The sequence below is a fragment of the Callionymus lyra genome, chromosome 8 (genome assembly GCF_982586985.1).
Source record: "Callionymus lyra chromosome 8, fCalLyr1.hap1.1, whole genome shotgun sequence".
In the NCBI taxonomy this organism is placed as follows: Eukaryota; Metazoa; Chordata; class Actinopteri; order Syngnathiformes; family Callionymidae; genus Callionymus; species Callionymus lyra.
The window spans coordinates 21191332-21212171 of record NC_141825.1 but is presented as its reverse complement, the minus strand read 5'-3'; the positions used below and the strand labels follow the sequence as shown (position 1 = coordinate 21212171).

The window sequence follows — 20840 nt, the reverse complement described above, 5'->3', positions numbered from 1 at the left end:
TTGTGTGGTCTCTGGGTCAAAGTGAACAACCTCCCTTAGAGAAAACACAAGGGATGCCACAAACACTTTGGTTTTCGCGCCACCAGGTGACCCAGAGACAACACAGCGGGCAGAATATATGTACAGTTTTAGGAGATTTATCTTAAATTAAACTGTTTCTTTTGGTGAAGTATATCACACGTTAAGGTCCAGTATTTTCTGTTTATTGAGTAACTACTGCGACCTCTTCATTCATGTTACTTTCCTCGTTTACGGACTAATAATTACACAGTGATTACTTCAGGGGAGCAGTCAATAAAATCGATGCTGTATGCTTTTAAAAGAATTGTCAAATACGTCCTGAATCTTTAAGGACCAGTCTGCACTTAAAACCAGACTGGTTGCTGTTGCAGTGTCGGGAACACATCTGCCTGAAAAAAATGTTAAATAATTGAGTTCCCCCCAAACCAGGGCCTGTCACGCCTTTACTTTAACCCTTCATTTAGGATAGATCCGCACGCCCGAGTGTAATTAAACATCCGTGTGAATGATTAAACGCTAATGACAACAGCGTGATTGAACATGGACCCAAACCACTGTTTACGGACGCGGACGGCAATTTGCAGAGGCTGTTTTAGCCTTTGAGGGCAATTAAAAATGTATAAATATAAAATCTTTTTCTCTGCTTGCTACAAGTTAGTCGGCAGGAAGGTAAATAAATCACACCGCGACATGAAACATTGCGGGGTAGATTTTTGATGACAGTTTTTCCTCTTTTTCTAAATTAGCTTTTGGAGTGTCCTGGGAATTTGGGTCATACTTTGCTAGCACAGCAACTGGTTGAATAAATCCTATTTTACCAACTATCACATCCGTCAAACTGGGGAAGAACCATGATACACTAAAAATGAGTAATGAAAAAAAAGGACATGCAACCACATTCATTTTAAACTGTTAAAGTTCCTTTTGAAGAAAAAAGAAAATCAATTTAATGTTTTATTTGACCATGATTTCTTTAGCCCATGAAACGGCCTCAATTCACCTTCAATAAAGATGTTGTTGTCTCTTGTTATTGCTGTGGTTCCTGGTGCAAAGGGTCACTGTTGGCTTAACCGTTTTCATCACAGTGGCAATAGATTTAGTAGCAAACTGTGTTTGTATTGCAAGTGTAGCCTGGTCATGCTGGTACAACTGTATTACACCCCTTTATGTTTATTATCTTTAAATTGCTTTAAAGAATTTTTAACTCTATACAAATCTTCACGTTATTATTATACAGTATTGTAATTATTGTAGTAATGTTTTAAGCAAGCACAGGTCATGTTTGACTGAATGAATCGTTGACATTTATAGTCTATTTCTTTATGAAAAACAGCCTTTTCAAAGTTATTTAATCGTCATGTATTGTAGGAAACTGTTTTCGTTCAACGTTATACTAGTATTGAATGGGTGTTTATAAAGGCTGACCATACTTCCTCTTTTACCCGGACATGTCTTTGGGAAGATTTATTTTTCAGTATCCCTTGTTAAGTGTCTATACTATACTATACTATACTATTTAACTGAGTGTAAGAGCTTAAACAACACTCAACACAACCCGAAAAACCCTTAAGATTTGAGAACTGTTAGGGTTTTGTTCCGATAAACTGGCCCCTCCCCAGATCGAGTCGTGGTGGTTGTAAGAAGGCCATAGACACAGGAATGAGGATAAGAGAAAATGCTTGTTTAGTGAAATAATCAAAAGTCAGAGACACTTACATGATTCATGGGCCTTGGCGAAAGCAGAGCTCTATCGCAGACATCTTCGAGTGCCATACGCAAAGTTTGTGCATGTATTATTGGTAAGATACTCTAAACACTTGATTTCTAAGATGCCATGTGTTGGTCGTGGAAAAGTTACCAGAGTTTGATCGTCTAGAAAGAGCCGTTTATCAGTTGAATTACGCAGATGTCTGTCTTTTGTCCTTGACTAGCTGGAACCATTGAGAGTTTGTTTTGTCTTTCTCAGTGTCAACCTGACATGTACTGAAGAATTTGTGTTGTTGCAGTGAAAAGATTTTAATGCAAGGCAATGATTATTTAATATTAATTAAATATAAAAGATTATCAGTTAATCAAGTGATTATTTGAAATGTGTTTTCAATCTAGATGATCGATTACAGCAAAGTTGTCATATCCTTACAGAACTCCACCCAACGGAAAAGTCTTGGATACTAATGATTGGACCGCGATTTAATGTGGGCGTTAAATTTACAGACAGACCTTCATATTAAAACAGTTGAAAAAATAAATGATAGTTTGTGTTTTAACTCATACTCAACATTTTACAGTTTGTTGTGTTTAGTAAACTTGGCCGAAATTAGCAGTTTGAAGTATCTAATGTTACTTCAGAAAAGTACAATCTTGACCAAAAACACATCAGTGAGTAATAGAAAGGATTAATAGTAATAATGGTAAACAAGATTTTATCTTGAAGTTTTCGGTGGGCGGGGCTTAAGATCATTTTCTAATGTCAATATTTCAATGAAAAGAGAGTTTTGTACCAACAGACACATACTGATGACACAATAGAGTCCAACATCTATTTTAGACACACCTGCATTGACACATAAGAAGATTTTCAATGTACTGTTGTTTTTTTTTTATAGTTTAGTGTAAACAATATAGTAAGTGTACTTTACAAACACGTACATCTTCATGATATAAATCAATATGCAACTAATAACTAGTATACACATGCTAATGTGTGGGAAAGTAAATGTTGCTCATTCAAGCATTGCACAGTTTCAAATCTTTTTTCTCTCCTTCCTCTTCTTTCTCTCTTCCCTCCATCTGTCTAACGCTGGCAGTCAGCAGCGCCTATCTTTACCAAGCTGTTGCTGCCGTTCCACACGCTCTCCTTCTTGACATGCTGAAGCCGGGAACTGTTCATTATCTGCAGGAAAAAATAACGACAGGGAAACGCCCGCATCATTGAATGTGACAATCTCATTTCCTGCTCCTTTTCTTTTTAACACAATGTCCATATTGGCATTTTAATTATACTCCCACAGAGATCCACGCAGCAGGAATAGACCTGGCTGAGATATTCCGTTATAAGGAGGAGGAGGAGGAAGTGATCGGAGGCTCTGTTTTTGTTCTGCATCTGCGATTCGTACGCAGTGATCACGGCTGTTGTCAGCTCAGATGAAGTGTCTTAATCAGAGGCCACGAGGCTTGATGTGGAACGCCGCTGCTGCATTTGATGGTTGAGACTTTGTTTTGAGAAGAAGAAAAAGCTGGTTGCAGGGTCTCTAAAAATAGACACAGGTGATGTAAGCAAGTGTCTCCCGTGGAGTTGATGTGCTTGGCTCGCCTGCAGCCGTCTGTTGCAAATCAGGGTGGTTTAAAACAAAAAAAAAAAAAAAAAAAACCTGTGGCCCAGAGCTCATCAGTGTACCCTGCCCACCACTTTTCCTGGTCCTCCTTCTGTTTGGATCTAATAGCGGGTTCCCGCCAGTTTACCTGTCTGACAGTCTTAAGGGTTCAACCTTTTCTATTAGCTTCTCTAGCTTAGCTTAAAGTGATAGTTCACCCAAAAATATAATTCAACTCATTTTCTACTCACCGTCATGTTGACTAAGAGTTGGGTCTTATTAAAATATATACTTTTTCGAATTATAAGCAAAAATGTATGTCCATGCTAATGTAGCGACTGATGCTCACTTTTCTTTGTCCAAAAAAAAGACAAAAAAAACCATCCAAATACCTTTATACTGCTCGTTTGTAACGTCCCTCTTGTATTGAAGCCTTGACAAGGGAAATTGTTCAGAAGAAAATTAAAAATCCTATATTTTAATCTTGTTTGTAGCAAAAGTTAAAAGGCTAACATGCTACACAGACAGGAAGTACTCTTGGTAAATGTTGTGTCATTCAATTTGAGTACAAGTACGATGTACTATTATTACTATTACACATTCATCTGAAAGTAATCACTTAGTAAACATGAACAGAAAACATTTGAAATTTTAATTTTGGGTGAACTATCACTTTAAAAATGACATGGAGGGCCAGATTTGGACCCCGGGCCAAGTGCTGTTTGAAAACGTCCCTCTAGCGCTGAAGAACAAAGTCCCAGGTGACGTTATATCTAATATCACCTGGGACACTGTTTGGCGAACAGATGGCTGCAGTTACTCAAACAATAACCAGCTGCTGCTTCCTGCCGCTGCTGTCTCTCGTCCGATTGGTCCGTCACATTGATACAAGCCGCTCCACTGGCTGTTAGAACCTGACGTTGATGTTGACATTGTCACTACTGTTGACATGACAAACTATTGAACAGATATTTTGCGGCCCCATCTATTGACATCCAAGTTCAAGCTTTTTTTTTGGAAAATGTCTGATGATTAACGAGTTAAACCACGACATCAACTGTTGTTGATAGAGCTTTGATTTTATGCATAATTATTCTGGTCGAAGCGGGGGTCAGAGTTCAATCACATGGACTCTTTGAAAACCACAAACGAATCATATTTAACCAATAAAACTTTGATTGTTGAGATTGTTTGCTGTCACGAATTATATATTATAATATTACTCTAATAAAATAATAATAATTTTCCAGTCGGCTCACAGGGGCCAACAGAGACAGGGACCCCCTTGTTTGGCTGCCATTGTTGGTGAAGGAGAACACCATAGAAAGGAAACTATGCAGCCATATTGAATATCTAAACGACTTCCTTAATCTAAGTCTACAAACCCTTAAACCAAATCACCCACTTCAATCTTGTGGCCTGTAAAGGTGATAAATGTTCTTCAAAACGTTGTGAGCAAACTTTAGAATTGTGAAGCAGCTGCAATGGAGGTGTAAAGGGAATTTGGTAAACGGATTTCCAGGAATAAAATCTCATATATTGGACTCTATCCTCAGAGGTGCTGATCCTCATCCCTGCAGCCAACACACTGCACTGTGAGCCGAAGCCTCAACACAATAAAGCACGACTCAAAGGGCTTTAAAAAAAAAAAAGAAGCTTTCTCGCTGAAATCTAATGTTTCCGTCTGGAGGCTCGTGAGGGTCTAGTCAATAATGAGAGAGCTTTGGAGAGTCACACTGTGACAGAAGTTCTTCCAGCTGAGAGTGTGGGCTAAGATACCAGGGCGGGTCGGATACAAGATGTAAGTCCAACTCACTGTATGACGATTCCCGGAGGATAAACCAGGGAAACTTTGTTCATTTCTGGAGATGAAAAATAATCTGGTCTCTTCTTTTCTGATGCTCTAAATGCACCAGAGGAATTAAAATGTGATGTTTATCTCCGTGTCCGTGTATGCAGATGATGTGTGGGTATGTTGTGCTAACAGCGGTGGAAGTTATCTCCTGTCACCCACGGACATTTTCATCAAGATGTCGATGTAGATTTCAAGCCATCCATCATTTTTTTTTTTTTTTTTACATAACATCTTTTCCTCGGATGGAGGCTGGAGTCAGAATCTGCTTTACACCGCACTGCCCCCCAGTGGCCACATGCTGCTATGGAAGAAATACAACTTTTCTCTTTTATAGAGGAGCAAGATTGAAGTTTAGTGAGTCTTATGAGTGGAATTTAGCGAGAGAAGGTTATATATACAGTATATATATTTAATTAATTGACACTTTTCTGATGACAACACATTAGTAGCAAATTAAATCTGCTTTTAGATCGTATTTATTTGCAGGATTATGACACTAAAACCTAATCACATCGAAATCAAAACGACCACAAGTCGTCAATACAATAAGGAAAAATGCTTTTTATTTTTATTTCAGATCTATTCCCTGTATTTTACATAATAATCAATGTAAATTAAATATATGATATTTTTCAATATCCAAAATGGGCAAAGTATTAGTAAATCAATTCTAAATCACTGGATCAGTTTATAATTTTTAGAAAATGTTGTGCTTGAAACATGACACCGAGGAGTTTTCTCATGCACCTTTAACACTCAGTACTGAAAGTCCTAGCAACCGTTTGTTTACTGCTGACTCAGGTGAACAAACCACAAGTAGGTGAGAGCTCAGTGAGAACATTTTCCCAGGAGTCTTCATCAGGTGATTATAAAAAGAAGCATTATAACTTCCTGTTGAATGTAGAGATGTTGTTTTACGATAAGTTGTCATGTGACTTGCTTTCATTTGATTCCAGGCTGCCCTCCTCCAGGGTTTCAACATCCATCAGTGTTGTCAGGTTTTTCCATTACAGCAGTCACAGTCGAGCGGGCAGTCATGACGACTGCCACCAGAGGACCCCTGACCACCGGCTTCTACGACACCACGTACCGAGCTGCACATGGTGATAGAAGTTGTCGCTTCTACAATGAAAACAATTGATCCAGAGATTCCAGTTCTGAGGTCCAGTATTTTGCAGACGTCCAGAGGTGGAACATGACTCCTGATGTGAGACGGTTCACATTAAACCAAAAACCCCCTCTGCAGCATCCACTCACCCCCCAGAGTCGGTGAGACTATTATGAGCATCGTAATCTCTTATCGATCACACCAACTAGGAATATCAATGGTTTCATATTCAGCCTCTGTTGACTGAAATCTAGCTTCTGTTTAAGATTGTAATGGAAAATAATTGTTGAAGTAGATAATTACAAATTAAATTATCCTTAATTACAATTAAATATACAGTATACATGAATATTTACACTCATCTCTGCACCCACAACATATCTAAGCAAAAAAAAAAAAATGTTCTTCACTGATTATTTTTCAATATTATTTAAAAAAAATGCTTATGTTTAATCAATGACACAATGTAAAATGAATCATGTTATTGTTAAAGAGCAACTACTGTGTTGATTTAAGTGTGTCTTAAAGTGATCTTGGACTTCTTTTGTACTCTATTTACATTAGAAAATGATCTTAAGCCCCGCCCACTGGAAACACTTTCTGGAGATGAAATCTCCTTTAATATAACCACACCCACTCTGCTGTGATTTGTCCAACATTATGGTTTGTCACCGTGCATCGTCAATCCTGGAAGTCTCCACCTCCAAGGGACTCATTGAATAAACAAAGCGGGGTGTGAATACAGCTGGCTGGAGGAGGAGTGAAGCCATTATTACATCATAATGGACTCTGCTCTCGTAACCTCTCGTTTGTCAAGATTTCAGACGGGGGAGAACTTTATAAAGTAATAAGTTCAAAACATGGTCATGATGAGAGACTTACTGCATCTTGGAGAGGAAGACTTCAACATTTGAAAAGTTTGAATCAGGAGAGTTGGAGTTTGACATTAGTTGCTCTTCTATGAATACAAAATAAAAGACATTTCTGATAATGTGAGCAAATCTTTTAGTTTTTATTTTACACTGTCAGAAATTTACAACAACTTAAAAAAAGATCAAACAATAAAAGACAAATCTATAAATTAGAGGGGCTTTTTGTCCCACCCTCAGTAAATAAATAAAACAATTTAGAGTTGATCCACAATTTTATTTTATTTAATTAACATGTTTTGAAGATCAATTCACACGTAAAATGGTCATAAATCAATTATATTTCTGAATCCTAGAAGCCCAATGAGTTAAAAATTATCATCACCTTGAAATTGCTACTTTTATTGCAGGTGTGAGAATCAAACATTCAGTTATGTAGCAATAATGAAAACGTTGTTTTTTTTCAAGTGTATAAATGATCATACCTTCAGTAGAAAATATTATTCTTGAATTAACTATGAAAAGAAGATGAGAGTGCGGGAAATGTATACAATTGATACAATATGACATCGACAATTTGGCCAGCTCAGGTATGAGCGATATAAAGCATGTAAAGGCTCTTAAAGTCAACATAAATCTCTGCTCAAACACCACAGTGAATGGACGTATCGCTGCCAAATAGCACCGGCGTAATAAAAAGTACTCCTCACTGCTTTATTCCCTGCCAACTAAAGATGACTTTGTTCTTCATCCTCTCTTCTTTGACAGCTTTATATCCCAGACTCAAAAAGACTTCCTGCGTCATTCTCCACTGCGCTCATGGAAGTTGCCAAATATTGTTCCCAGATCAGCAAGAACCTTCCGGCAGCTCTGGCAACCTGCAGGAGCGACTGAAGCTACACAGGTCTGTACAGCTTTAATATTCATGGTTAGGAAAGTTGATTTATATTTATTTGGCTTTTCAGAGCAAATACCAAAACATATTTGTGCCGCGACAACTTGCATCATCAGGTAATGATTTCATCGAAGTATCAATTTCGGCTCATTTTGTCGTCCTAATATCATGTGACTGTCGGGCCGAGAGGAAGAACGGGCTTCACTGAAGAACAAGAACTTCGACTGATGACGTTCCAAGAGAAAAATGACAAATTGGTGTGTTCTTTGAATTCATTTTGTGTTTAAAGTATTTTTAATCAACCTTTCAATTCCACCTGAATTCAGGTCGAACCTCGTCGAACGCATGTTTCTGTAACCAAGATGGACTTCAGGCCTCCATCGTCCTGGCAGGTCGGAATAACGTTTGGTTTCTGGGATCTTGTAAACACAAGAGAAACCTTTGAAACATTTATTATGAGATTAAAGTCGCAGGAAAATACTTTATTATGACATTAAAATCGTACAAAATACTTTAAAACAAGATTAGAGTAGAAGGAAAACACGTATTAAGAGATTAAAGTTGAAGGAAAAAATGTATTATGGGATTAAAGTTTAAAGAAAATACTTTAATACGAGATTAAAGTAGTACAAAATACTTTATTACGGGATTAAAGCCGAAGGAAAACATTTATTACGAGAATAAGGTCGTACAAAATACTTTATTATGAGATTAAAGTCGCAGGAAAATACTTTATTATGACATTAAAGTCGTACAAAATACTTTAAAACAAGATTAGAATAGAAGGAAAACACTTATTAATAGATTAAAGTTGAAGGAAAAAATGTATTATGGGATTAAAATTGAAAGAAAATACTTTAATACGAGATTAAAGTAGTACAAAATACTTTATTATGAGATTAAAGCCGAAGGAAAACTTTTATTACGAGAATAAGGTCGTACAAAATACTTTATTATGAGATTAAAGTAAAAGGAAAACCTTTATTACAAGATTAAAGTCTAAGGAAAATACTTTAATATGAGATTAAAGTCGTACAAAATACTTTATTACGAGAATAAAGTCATACAGAATACTTGATTATGAGATTAAAGTCATACAAAATGTTTTATTACGAGATTAAAGTCGAAGGAAAACATGTATTACAAGATTAAAGTCAAAGGAAAACATTTATTGCGAATTTAAGTTGAAGGAAAACATTTATTACGAAATTTAAGTAGAAAGAAAACATTTATTACGGGACTAAAGTCAATTGAAAACATTTATTACGAGATTAAAGTCGAAGGAAAACATTTATTACAAGATTAAAGTTGTAAATAGTGACTATATTATTTATTTGTAATTTTATAATTTAAATGACTTTGAAAAAAAAAAGCTACAAAGCCAACCTTTTGAGGAAGAGAAAAGTAAGCAAGTAAGTAAGTAAGTAATATTTATTTATATAGCGCTTTTCGAGACCAGGGTCACAAAGCGCTTAAACAATCAAAACAATACTCAAAAAAGTATATACTTTAAAGATCAAGATAATACTGAGAACAACACAGGAGTTTGAGAAATTCAAGGAAAAGCCTGAACAAATAAAAACGTCTTAAGATGTTTCTTAAAGGAGTCAGTAGATCCATCAAGCGCAAAGAGAGAGGAAGATCGTTCCAAAGCTTAGGAGCAACAGCCTGAAAAGATTTCTCTCCTCTGGTCCTGAACCGTGTGCGTGGAACCATAAGTAGATTCTGATCCACAGACCTCAGAGCCCGAGCTGGGGTGTAAGGCTGGATCAGATCAGTGATGTAAGGAGGAGCCTAATAGGAACATCTGGTTGTCTTTTCATATTCACTGTCACAACTGTTTGGCAGCCATTTTGATTATTGAAGTAATTCTGGAACTTTAAACTCTCACAACAGTAAAAACAAATCTCTTTAGATCTCTGGCAAGAACCAAATGTGATATCATATCCAAGTGTGTTGAGACTTTAGCATTGTTGAGGCTAACTGCAGCTAAAGTTGTGTCTAACCTCTGTATTGTTACAATAACCTGACTTGTGATTCATTTCCAGAGCTTTGAATCACTTCCAAGTGTTGGCAGTAAGGGAGGTCATTCGGGGTACACCAGAGGAAGTGTTTCTCTGCTGGGCCAGGATGTGAGTATAAAATTAGACTCTTAAAAAAATGTTCCAGTGTTGTTAAATTCTGTTTTTCTAGACTTTTGATTTGCAAGAAACCCAACAAGAACCAGACTCTGTATTTCAGAAGAGCACGGGAGGAAAGGTGAGGCTTGTTTTATCTATTTTGATCTATTTAAAAAATAAATATTTCACTTATTGTTAATAGTTTTCTTAAACACTGTGATTGTTTTTCTAGGAGTCGTCCGGGTTTCTCCTTGAGACGACAAACAACCAGATATTTCCTGTTGCTCCTTTTGAGCCGTCACACTTTCAGTCACAATATTATCAATCGTAAGTTCTTCTTATTTAAGTTTGATGTGAAGTAAGTTAAGGTAAGGTAAGGTAAAACTTTATTGATCCCTCAGGAGGTCTCCTTCGGGAAATTGTTTTTTACCAATAGCCAGCAATTTTTCATAAACAATAAAATAAAAAATAAAAAATAATACATAAAAAATAAAATAAGAAGAAGAACAAAAAGAGGAAGAACAAGATGACACAATCTAAGTCTAAAGATAAAGACAAAGAACATAGGTCAAAGAAAAACAACAAAGACAAAGGATACAAAGACTAACATGGAACAGAACATCCAGATACTCTCACTGTACTCCTGCCCCCGAACTCAGAATTATACAATTTAATAGCCCGAGGGATGAATGAGTCCCTGAGTCTATTTGTTTTGCACCTGGGTAGGAGCATTCGTGCACATAAGTGACGCCACCGGAGATACTATGAACTAACGATTGTATCTAAATCAATGATACAAACTTTTTCTTAATAGTGAGTGTGTATCTATCTGTATTTTATTTCCAGATTAATTACAGATTATTGCAACTATGACAAGAATCCACGAATGTTCACACTTGAAAGATGCATGTATCTCTCTCTCAATACATGTTTCTTTAGCAAAAGTGTTTTTGTTTTTGACATTTTATTAAGTCATGGATGAATTTGTAGGCTTGATGTATCAGCTGGCTGTGACCCCTGTGTGACCCTGTGACATTTGTTGACAGTAATTTTCTACTTGAAAAAATATATATATTTTGAAATCATAATATTAATTACATACATTAATTGGTTGTTTGTTTTTTCGACAGCGTATTAGGGCCACTAAAAAAAAAAGTTTTATTTTACTATGTGATAAAAGTCTTAATAAATAAATACTTTATTACAAGGTTAAAGTCGTAGGAAAATAATTTATTACAAGATTAAAGTCGTACAAAATACTTTATTATAAGATTAAAGTCGAAGAAAACATTAATTACGAGATTTAAGTCAAGATAAAAAATGTATTATAAGATTAAAGTCGAAGGAAAACATTTATTAAGAGATTAAAGTCGTACAAAATACTTTATTACGAGATTAAAGTGGAATGAAAACATTTATTACGAGATTAAAGTCGAAGGAAAACATTTATTACGAGATTAAAGTCGAAGGAAAACATTTATTACAAGATTGAAGTAAAAGGAAAATACTTAGTTACAAGATTAATTTGGTAGGAAAATACTTTATTACGAGACTTCAGTCATAGGAAAAGACTTTATTATGAGATTAAAGACGTACAAAATACTTTATGAGATTAAAGTCAAAGGAAAATATTTATCACAAGATTAAAGTCATAGGAAAATACTTTATAACAAGATTAAAGTCTTACAAAATAATTTATTGTGAGATTTAAGTCATACAAAATACTTTATTACAAGTTAAAGTCAAAGGAAAATACTTTATTACGAGATTAAAGTCAAAGAAAAACATTTATTACGAGATTAAAGTCGAAGGAAAAAAATGTATTACAAGATTGGAGTTTTACAAAATACTTTATTGTGAGATTAAAGTCATACAAAATACTTTATTACGAGATTAAAGTCAAAGGAAAATACTTTATTACGAGATTAAAGACGTACAAAATACTTAATGAGATTAAAGTTGACGGAAAACATTTATTACAAGATTAAAGTCGTAGGAAAATAATTTATAATAAGATTAAAGACATAAAAAATACTTTACTGCGAGATTAAAGTAGATAGATAGATAGATAGATAGATAGATAGATAGATGGATGGATGGATGGATGGATGGATGGATGGATGGATGGATGGATGGATGGATAGATTGATAGATAGAAATCTAAAGATAAAAAACATAAATCAAAGATAAATAACAAAGAAAAAAGAAAAAATAACAATATCAATCACAACATCTACAGGTTTTGTCTACGACCTGATTTGGACAAGTTCACAAGTCACTCTGGTGTTCCAGTGATCAGATACAAAGACGATCACGTCGGTCAGGAAGAAGACACTCGTTTGTGGTAAATCTATCGACTTCTTTTTGCACTTTTTCATTTAATTAAAATTTTAAAAAATGTTTCCGTTGACAGGCGGTTGAGGCCCCTCCAGACAAAAACGTTAAGTGACAACAAAAGTGTATTTTCTGAATCTCTCATCAACAAAACCAGAGATCTTGAGTGACAGGCACAAATGGATTTTATAAAATCATGTCACAGTTTCAACCATTAACCCCTCGAGATGATCTCGTTTTGTCTATTATAGTTGAAATTATAATTTAACTGTTCACGCATCAGTTCATTTTATAATCTCATATATTAACTGTTGAATACTTTTATTCAGGTTTTCAGATGAATAAAAACAACAGTAAATTATATTGAATAATGTATTAACGTTGTACATTTTCAAGTGTTTTATTTCAAATAAATCCATGCAATTCAATTTTAGTTGTTTCATTTCATTATTAATTTAAGTTGATAAATATTTGACAAGAACTTCTACTAAAAGTAAATAATCAGTGAATTTTGAATTCCAAAAATTGTTCTTTTTTTTGCTTCTTAATCTTTTATTTCAAGAAGGAGAAACGACTTTCTCTTCTTCAACTGTCAAAAGTATTTGAGTGAACATAATCCTGGTTTCCTCATCATCTCCTTGTCTCTCTAACAATGCTCTTGTCAGCGAGTCATTTCATGAAGCTGCTTGTGGAGGAGCTGCCAGTCATGGTGAGGCTATAGTGAGAGTATTAGAAGTGCGAGCGATGAGAGACGGATCCAGTCGGACCATGTCGTCGTGACTGACCTACAGAGAATCACACGTGCACAGTAATGACAGCCAGATCTTTTGTCACAAATGTATGATATGAATACAGGTTTAGGAGTTCAATAGGGTCGTTGTAGACTGTAGTGAAATATGCTTCATGGCGTCAGCATTTGTGACACATTACCTCGAAAACATGTGCAGCTGATAACAGAAGAGACGTTTACATCTTTTTGTAACCGACCCAATAAGAGCCTTTATCAGTTTTCCGAACAAATACACATGCTGTATTTAGCAATGGCGTATCAAGAGATTTTACAGCATTGCAGATACAAATTTCCTAATCTGTGGCGGTTCTAAACATATTTTACTGAGAGCCCAAAGTAGGGCTGGAGTTTAAACAGTAAGACATGTTGCAAATTTCTATAATTCAGTATTTCATTTACAACTATACTCATAAAATGTACATGTACATTTTTTTTTGGTTAACAGGGTGAACAAAATATTATTTTGTATTATTTAGAAGTGCCATCGATCTTTATGCGAATAAATAATGCGATTTCCTGGAAAATGTTTATTTGTACAAGATCTTTACATTTTGTGTATGTTATGTAGTGTTTTAATAACATCTGAATGAGCCTCCATGAGGAAGAACTTATCTCACCCTCTCCAGCACACACTGAGGGCATTGAGGAGCTCCATCAGTGATAGGATGCTCCATCCCAGGTGTGTGAGGGAGAGGTACCGCAGGTCCTTCCTCCCTGCTGCCATCAGACTCCACAACAAGAACACAGCCAGATAATATTTAACAGCACCTCTTCTTGTTATTTTGGAAATATGTTGTATATATAATATGGTGCAGAATTCTATTTTATTCTATTTAGATTTTTTTCATTTTATTATTTTATTTCTGAGTGTTTTTTTATTTATTTGTATATTTCTGTTTAAACAAAATTTCCCCTCGCGGGACAAATAAAGGATTCTGATTCTGATTCTGAATCCTCACTTTAAAGATGTATCACTGTGTGGAGAGTTGTTACTGTTTCTTCTTCAACCCTACTGTGGCTCTTCTGAAAGGTATTTTAGCAGCGCTCGTTGAGTGTAATGAGCAGGGCTGCTTGGCAGAGGTCTCCGCGTACTGAGTGCTTTTTCTTTTTTGTTCTTTTTTTAATGAAATAAAAAAACGTTTAAATTGGTAAAACTTGGAAATAGCTTTATAAATAGATTTTATAAAGCTATTTTTTGAAAACTAAACTGTCAATTATCGTGCATTTTCATATTTACAAGAGCTAGATAAATACATACAGGAAATAAATACATATGGATCCAAACTTTATTGCCAAATTTGTTTTAGTGAAAACAAAAAAGGGCCAAATATGAACCAAGAGATCTACATCAAACGTTATCTCACTCAAGTTTGAACAAAAACTTCCTGTATCATCAACTTATTTAACAGAAAATTCATCTCAGACAATAAAAAGGAATTTCCAAAATAGCATCGACGCATTGTTTTAATTTGTGTTCTTTCCATTTGAATTTTGTCGTTGGTTGAATAATACAGTTTGTAACAACCTTCTCGCGCCACATTAGATCTGCTCAAGGGCCACAAATGGCCCCCGTGCCTGACTGAAACCAATTTACCTAACTTTTGACCATGTCTGATAAAGGAAAAGCATGAGTTCAATGGAAATTGGGCCCTTCTAAAACACTGGAACAACAGCATGTTGTGATATCATTCAAGTGTAAGAGTGGATGAGGTGTTGCAGGAAACAAAACCTTCATCATCTTCCACCCGCTCCTCCAAACATGCTTATTGAAGGCAAACTTCATCAGATGACGAGGATCCATCATGACTTTCAGAGACCAGTGGCCTCGGTGTTTGACTGAAGCTGCAGCAACAGGAGAACAGACGTGTTGTTACAAAAGTACTTTGGAGCATAAATATTTCATTGCTGGGATAAATATTCCAGTTTATGGACGAGATGTGACAAAAGAAAGCGGTTTGGATTTCATAGCTGACCCACATGAATAATGAGTGCAGAGATGAGAGCAGAACCACAGAGTAGAGACGAAGAGATGTAGATGATCCTCACCTCACAACCTTCACCAGTGGAATTGGTTAAAACAATTCTGTCACAATTCCGTCAGAAGTCTTGAGGGTCCCTATGGACTCTCCTTTTATGGTGAGGCCGATAATCCTGCTGCGTCTCTGGACGCTCCCGGTGCTGCTTACACAACACTGACAGGGAGCCCGGCTCTTTAGTGTGTCGTAAATATTTTGCGTATCTGAATCCCAGTACACACATTTATGCAGAGCGTTTATAGAAATACCGAACAGCCAGATTTAGAACGCACAGGAGAACAGACGCTGACCTCGATGTTCAGTCCAGTAAACAAGAGCTGCTGGTCCCAGTATGAAATGATAACAATGAAGGAGGCAGACATGTTGAGATCTGGGCTACAGTTTAATAATAGACACACACACACACACACCTGCGAGTCCTGCTCTGATGTGCATAAATCCCTTATTTCCAATTTCACATTCTCAAATTAATAAGCCGTAAAATGGTAGAAATAATGATAATGAGAAAAAGTCTAAGAATGGATGATTAAATCATGTTTTTTTTTACTAGTTTAATGTGGTTTTAGGAAGATTATGAAGGTGCAAACTGTGTTAACTTGAGCAACTTGTCTTCGCCTATTATGATTCATGCAAGTTCCATAAGCCTATTTCCTCCTGTACGATTGTAATCATTGGTTTCTGCGCTTTTAAATAAAATAAAAAATAAAATAAAAACACATTTTAGCGAGAACATAATCCAAATAAATTGGAAATAAACGGAGGTATGCGCTCTCTGAGTGCCTTTCTCATTCACACTCTTACTGTTTATCTCCTCTTTCTATTGCCTTATTTATTATTATTAATATTATTATTTATTACGTTCTAATTGAAAATTAAATTCATCGTACTGTGTATGTATATATATATATATATATATATAAATATATATATATATTGTGATCGCCTATTATTAGTGCCATCAGAATATTGTATGGTTGAATTTTAACATTTCAAATGTTGAATTTAACATTTCAAATGTGATTATAGAACTGTTTTTTTTTAAGCATTTAATTTTTTTTTATATTCCGTTATTTCTATATTGAATGAATGAATATGTTTTAATCAATAATTGAATACAATAGTATTTTATATTGCAAGGTTGAAATTGTTTTTCGAAATTTGAAATTTTTGAAATTGTCAATCATGGTTTTCAACCTTTCAATATAGAAATTATTCAATTCAACTATTTAAAATTCAGACTCTTCTTCTCAAAGATGAAGTTGGTCCATCTTCATGATGATATTTTGAACTTATTACTTTATAAAGTTCTCCCCCGTCTGAAATCTCAGCGAACAAGAGGTTACGAGAGCAGACCATTATGACATAGTAGCGACTTCACTCCTCCTCCAGCCAGCTGTAATCACGCCCCCTTTGTTTATACAACGAGCCCCTTGGAGGTGGATACTTCTGGGATGGATGACATGCAGTGAAAAACACAAGTGTTTTCAGTGGGCGGGGCTTAAGTACATTTCCTAATGTCAAAATTTCAATGAAAAGAGACTTTTGTACAAACAGACACATACTGATGATACAATAGAGTCCAACATCTATTTAAGACACACTTAAATCAACATATTAGTTGAACTTTAAGAACAAAACAACATTCCTATTAAAAAAATTAGTTTTAAAATTTGAAATGTTTTATTCAACTAGCAATATTCTGATGGCACTGATGTACTTGATGTGTTTTAATAAAAAAAATGTTTTAAATGAAATTGTTCTCAGGGTGTTCGAACATGTTTCATGCTGTTGACCTTCAAATGAAGTTGATTTGAACATGAATCACAGTTTCACATATTTTGAGCCACAATTCAATTGTGTGTTCATCATATTGTTTCAGGTATTGATTGGAAGCACCAAACATTTTCTCTAATATTGTCCAGTCCCTATTCTTTACTTGAGGGCTTTTCAAGCCTCCGTGTCCCTCATCCTCTCCTCCTCCTCCTCCAGCTCCTCCTCATACTCGTAGTCCATCGGAGTGTCCTCGTACTCCAGCTCCTCTCCTTCATACTCTAGTCCTTCTCCTTCACAGATCAGCTCCTCCGTCTCATATTCCACCTCCTCCTCGTCGTATTCAAGCTCTGCTCCGTCATAGTCCACAGGAAACAGCTCCTCATCCTCTACCTCTTGTTCTAGCTCCTCATCCTCTTTTGTTCCCGTCTCCTCTGAGGTCAACGCCGACTCGCTGGTCCGGTTTGAGCTGCTGTTCTTCAGAATGCCGTGGATGACCGGCCCGTCCTCCGCCTGAGTAAGCTCCTCCGATTCTTCCTCCTCTGCCTTTCGCCTTCTCTCGATCTTGGCCTCTCGGGCCTCCAAGAACTCCGCTGCTCCTTCCCCGACCACCAGCACCTCCTCGCCCACCCGAGGAGGCTCCTTGACGGGGTTGTGGTCGTAGGAGAAGAGGCGGAGGCTTTTGAGGCGCTTCAGGCTCGGGAACTCTGTGAGCTTGTTGCGGTCCACGTCGAGAATCTCCAGGTTTTCCATGCGCAGCAGGATTTTGGGGAAGGTTTGGAAGCGGTTTCCGTAAAGCCACAAACCCCTCAACGCCTCCATGCGAGGGAGGTCGGACGGGAGCGTCTTCAGCCGGTTGTCCCCGATCTGAAGGGACTTGAGGTGCGGGAGGTCATAGAGCTCCCGGGGGAACATCTGGAAGTAATTGCTCTCCACCCACAGGCAGCGGAGGCTCTGCAGGTTCTTCACCTCGGGCGGCAGGTCCATGAGGCGGTTGCTGCCCAGGTAGAGTCGCGTGAGCTGGGTGAGCTGGCAGACGGCGAGAGGAACGTCCTCCAACTTGTTGAAGTCCAGCGCCAGAGTCCTCAGACCCTGCAGCTGCGAGATGTCGTCGGGCAGATTCCTCAGGCTGTTCCCGCAAGCGTACAGCTTCTCCAGATGCATCAGCCCGCAAACACGGGCCGGCAGGCGCTTGAACCTGCGGCTGCTCAGATCCAGCACCGGGTCTCCGCTCTCCAGCATCTCCTCCACGCCTAGCGGAAGCTCCGCTTCCACCTCCTCCTCGGCCTTCTTCTTCCTCGGCACGATCTCTGCCTCCTCGGCATCCTTCTCCTCGCCTTCCTCTTCCCCGTCCTCCTTTCTGGAGGTGTTGCCCATTCTGTGGAGAGCAACCCTCGGACTCTCCGTGAGTCAGGACGGAGTCATTTGACGAGGCGGCGACAGCGACATGTTTACTGAGGTGCTTGTTTTGTCCACCGTCATCTCGGGTCCTGGTCAGCCATTTGCTGGTCCATTTGTCACACCACTAGCAAAAAGAAGCATAGTAGTAATAGTAGTAGTAGTAGTAATAGTAGTAGTAGTAGTAATAGTAGTAGTAGTAGTAGTGGTAATGGTACTGCTGCTCCTGGTCGAGTTTAATAACGTGCAGATGAATTTTGAGCTGGTGTTCCCTCCGGACTTAGAGGAAGAAAAAAGGTCACCTGCGTGTGATCCGGTCTCTATCACGTGCATACAAAGTGCCACGATCGGGCATCAAGAGTCTGCTAAGAGTCCGTCCTCCCGGGCGTGTTTGCCCCCTCGATGTGACCCGGGCCGGCAGCAAAGAGAAACAATTAATAGAATCCCGTCCAGTGGAGTCTGCAGCTGCGCCGCACCGGAGGCCCCCGAGGTCACCGCGAGTTAGAACCCACGGTCCGGAGACGGTTCACAGCAGCTGAGTCTTCCTTCACCAGTGTGAAGGTTCACATTCAACCGTCGCCTCCCTCCCTCACCTCCCTACTCCGTGTTGGGGTGAGGGGGGGGGGGGCATCACATGTGTGTGTTTGCATCGCTGAGATTAAACATGACTAAACACAAGCCGCCTCACACACACACCTCACCGTCAGGAATAGTAAACAACTTTTTCCCCAGAGTGTTTTTTTACGTAAACACCTTCACAAGTCTTTAGTTTTGTTTGTGCGATTCACGTCGGTGAGATCAGTGGAGCAGCAGTTAGACACTCGCGCCGGAGTGACAACGGCAATATGAGAAGCCGTCGCTGAATAATTGAAAGGAATACGAAGAGTTTCAGTTTCAGTCGCTGGTACAGTGTGTTGATCAGTGTTTAACAAAGATATAAAAAGATCAAGTTAGACTGTGTTAAAGTGTATCTTTTTTTGAAATCTGTAATATATTGTTCCATCTTGTTCTTTCTCTTTATGGTCTTGTTCTTATTTTATTTTGATTTATTTTTAATTTTTTATGAAAAATTGCTGTATTTTCTGTGGCTATTGGAAAAAAACAATTTCCCGAAGGAGACCTCGTGAGGGATCAATAAAGTTTTACCTTACCTTACCTTACCTTATATGGTTTATAAATATGTATGACTCAAAGAAAAAGAAGTACAACAAACTTTTTTTTTAAGTATGAAAACAAAACCAAAAAAAACCCCATTAAACCCAAACCAGAAAAATTAGACATATATCCAGACAAACGTGTCAATATAACTTTAACAAAGAACTTATTTTCCCCAAAAGTCACTTGTTTGCATAAGGCCAACTCCCAGCATTCTCTCTCAATATTAAATGAAAATAACCACATTGTCGTGCGAAATATATTGTATCACATCGTGATGTTGAGGCAGTTGCTGGTGCAACGAAAAGAAAGTCCTTGTATGGTTCACGTTTCTTAAACAAACACTAACTTAAAACTGAAAAGTTACATTTTTAACTGATTACAATTAAAAAACAATAAAAAAGTAATCTGACTATGGGAGATAATGTTTTGTTTGTCTTAGGTAAACCTAGCTAATGCTGCTAATAGCTTGCCGTTAACTGTTAGCTTAACTAGGGTGACCATAATTCTGACTCTCCAAAAAGAGGACACGATGGTCTATCCCACCGATCCACCCTCTCACCAGGTCACAGCAGGAGGCCGTCAACTCTGAGTCTGGTTCTGCTCGAGGTTTCTGCCTTTTAAAAGGAGCTTTTTCCTCACAACTGACACTCTGTGATCTTTTTTTTCTTTTCTCCAACATAGTCTTGCTTTAACTGAGATAACTTTGTTATAATTTATACTTTAAATTAGATTGAATTGACGACTGAAGTGTAGTCGTCGCAGAAATCTGTGTTTTTTTGGGTGTTTTTTAAGCGCTTCTTACTCAGTTAAATGCATAATCCGATATCCTAAAAAGACACATAATCAGGCCTCTTGGAGAATAATGTTGTTTTTTTCTATAAACAATACATTCATTTATATGAAGCATTTCACAACAGAATGATCAGGAAAAAAATCTTCCCAAACAACAATATGGTCTTTAAAAGATCTGTATAAATATCCTGATTTTTACCAAAATATAATTGAATATTTCTCTGCATAACTAAAAGATTTGAGGTAGTATAAAAGATGTGTATTTTTTCCGCGAAATAATGTCTAATGAAAAAAAGATACACCAAATGAGCTCTCCGGACTAGTGACAAATCACATGTAAGATTGTAAGAGATAAATTGAAGTTGGATTGGGTGCGAATG

General features: G+C 37.2%; 2 protein-coding genes across 3 annotated transcripts; one reads left to right on the top strand and one right to left on the bottom strand.

The window, feature by feature from the left end:
* The first annotated feature begins 5999 nt into the window (after positions 1 to 5999).
* On the top strand, positions 6000 to 12890 carry saxo4 (stabilizer of axonemal microtubules 4). 2 transcript variants are annotated; one of them, XM_087797561.1, is made up of 12 exons: positions 6000 to 6052; positions 6147 to 6293; positions 6369 to 6459; positions 7936 to 8071; positions 8133 to 8178; positions 8252 to 8319; positions 8389 to 8454; positions 10111 to 10194; positions 10256 to 10321; positions 10415 to 10509; positions 12422 to 12526; positions 12596 to 12890. In XM_087797561.1, exons 2-12 carry the CDS (start codon positions 6227 to 6229, stop codon positions 12684 to 12686), a joined length of 915 nt encoding a protein of 304 aa, XP_087653687.1. In that variant the 5' UTR covers positions 6000 to 6052; positions 6147 to 6226; the 3' UTR covers positions 12687 to 12890. The 2 variants fall into 2 exon arrangements, with proteins under 2 accessions (XP_087653687.1, XP_087653688.1); XM_087797562.1 differs by lacking the exon at positions 6000 to 6052 and having other exon boundaries at positions 6058 to 6293.
* A 4399-nt stretch (positions 12891 to 17289) lies between these two features.
* Positions 17290 to 18489, bottom strand: lrrc10b (leucine rich repeat containing 10B). The gene has a single exon (XM_087797787.1). It carries the CDS (start codon positions 18487 to 18489, stop codon positions 17290 to 17292), a length of 1200 nt encoding a protein of 399 aa, XP_087653913.1.
* Positions 18490 to 20840: the final 2351 nt, after the last annotated feature.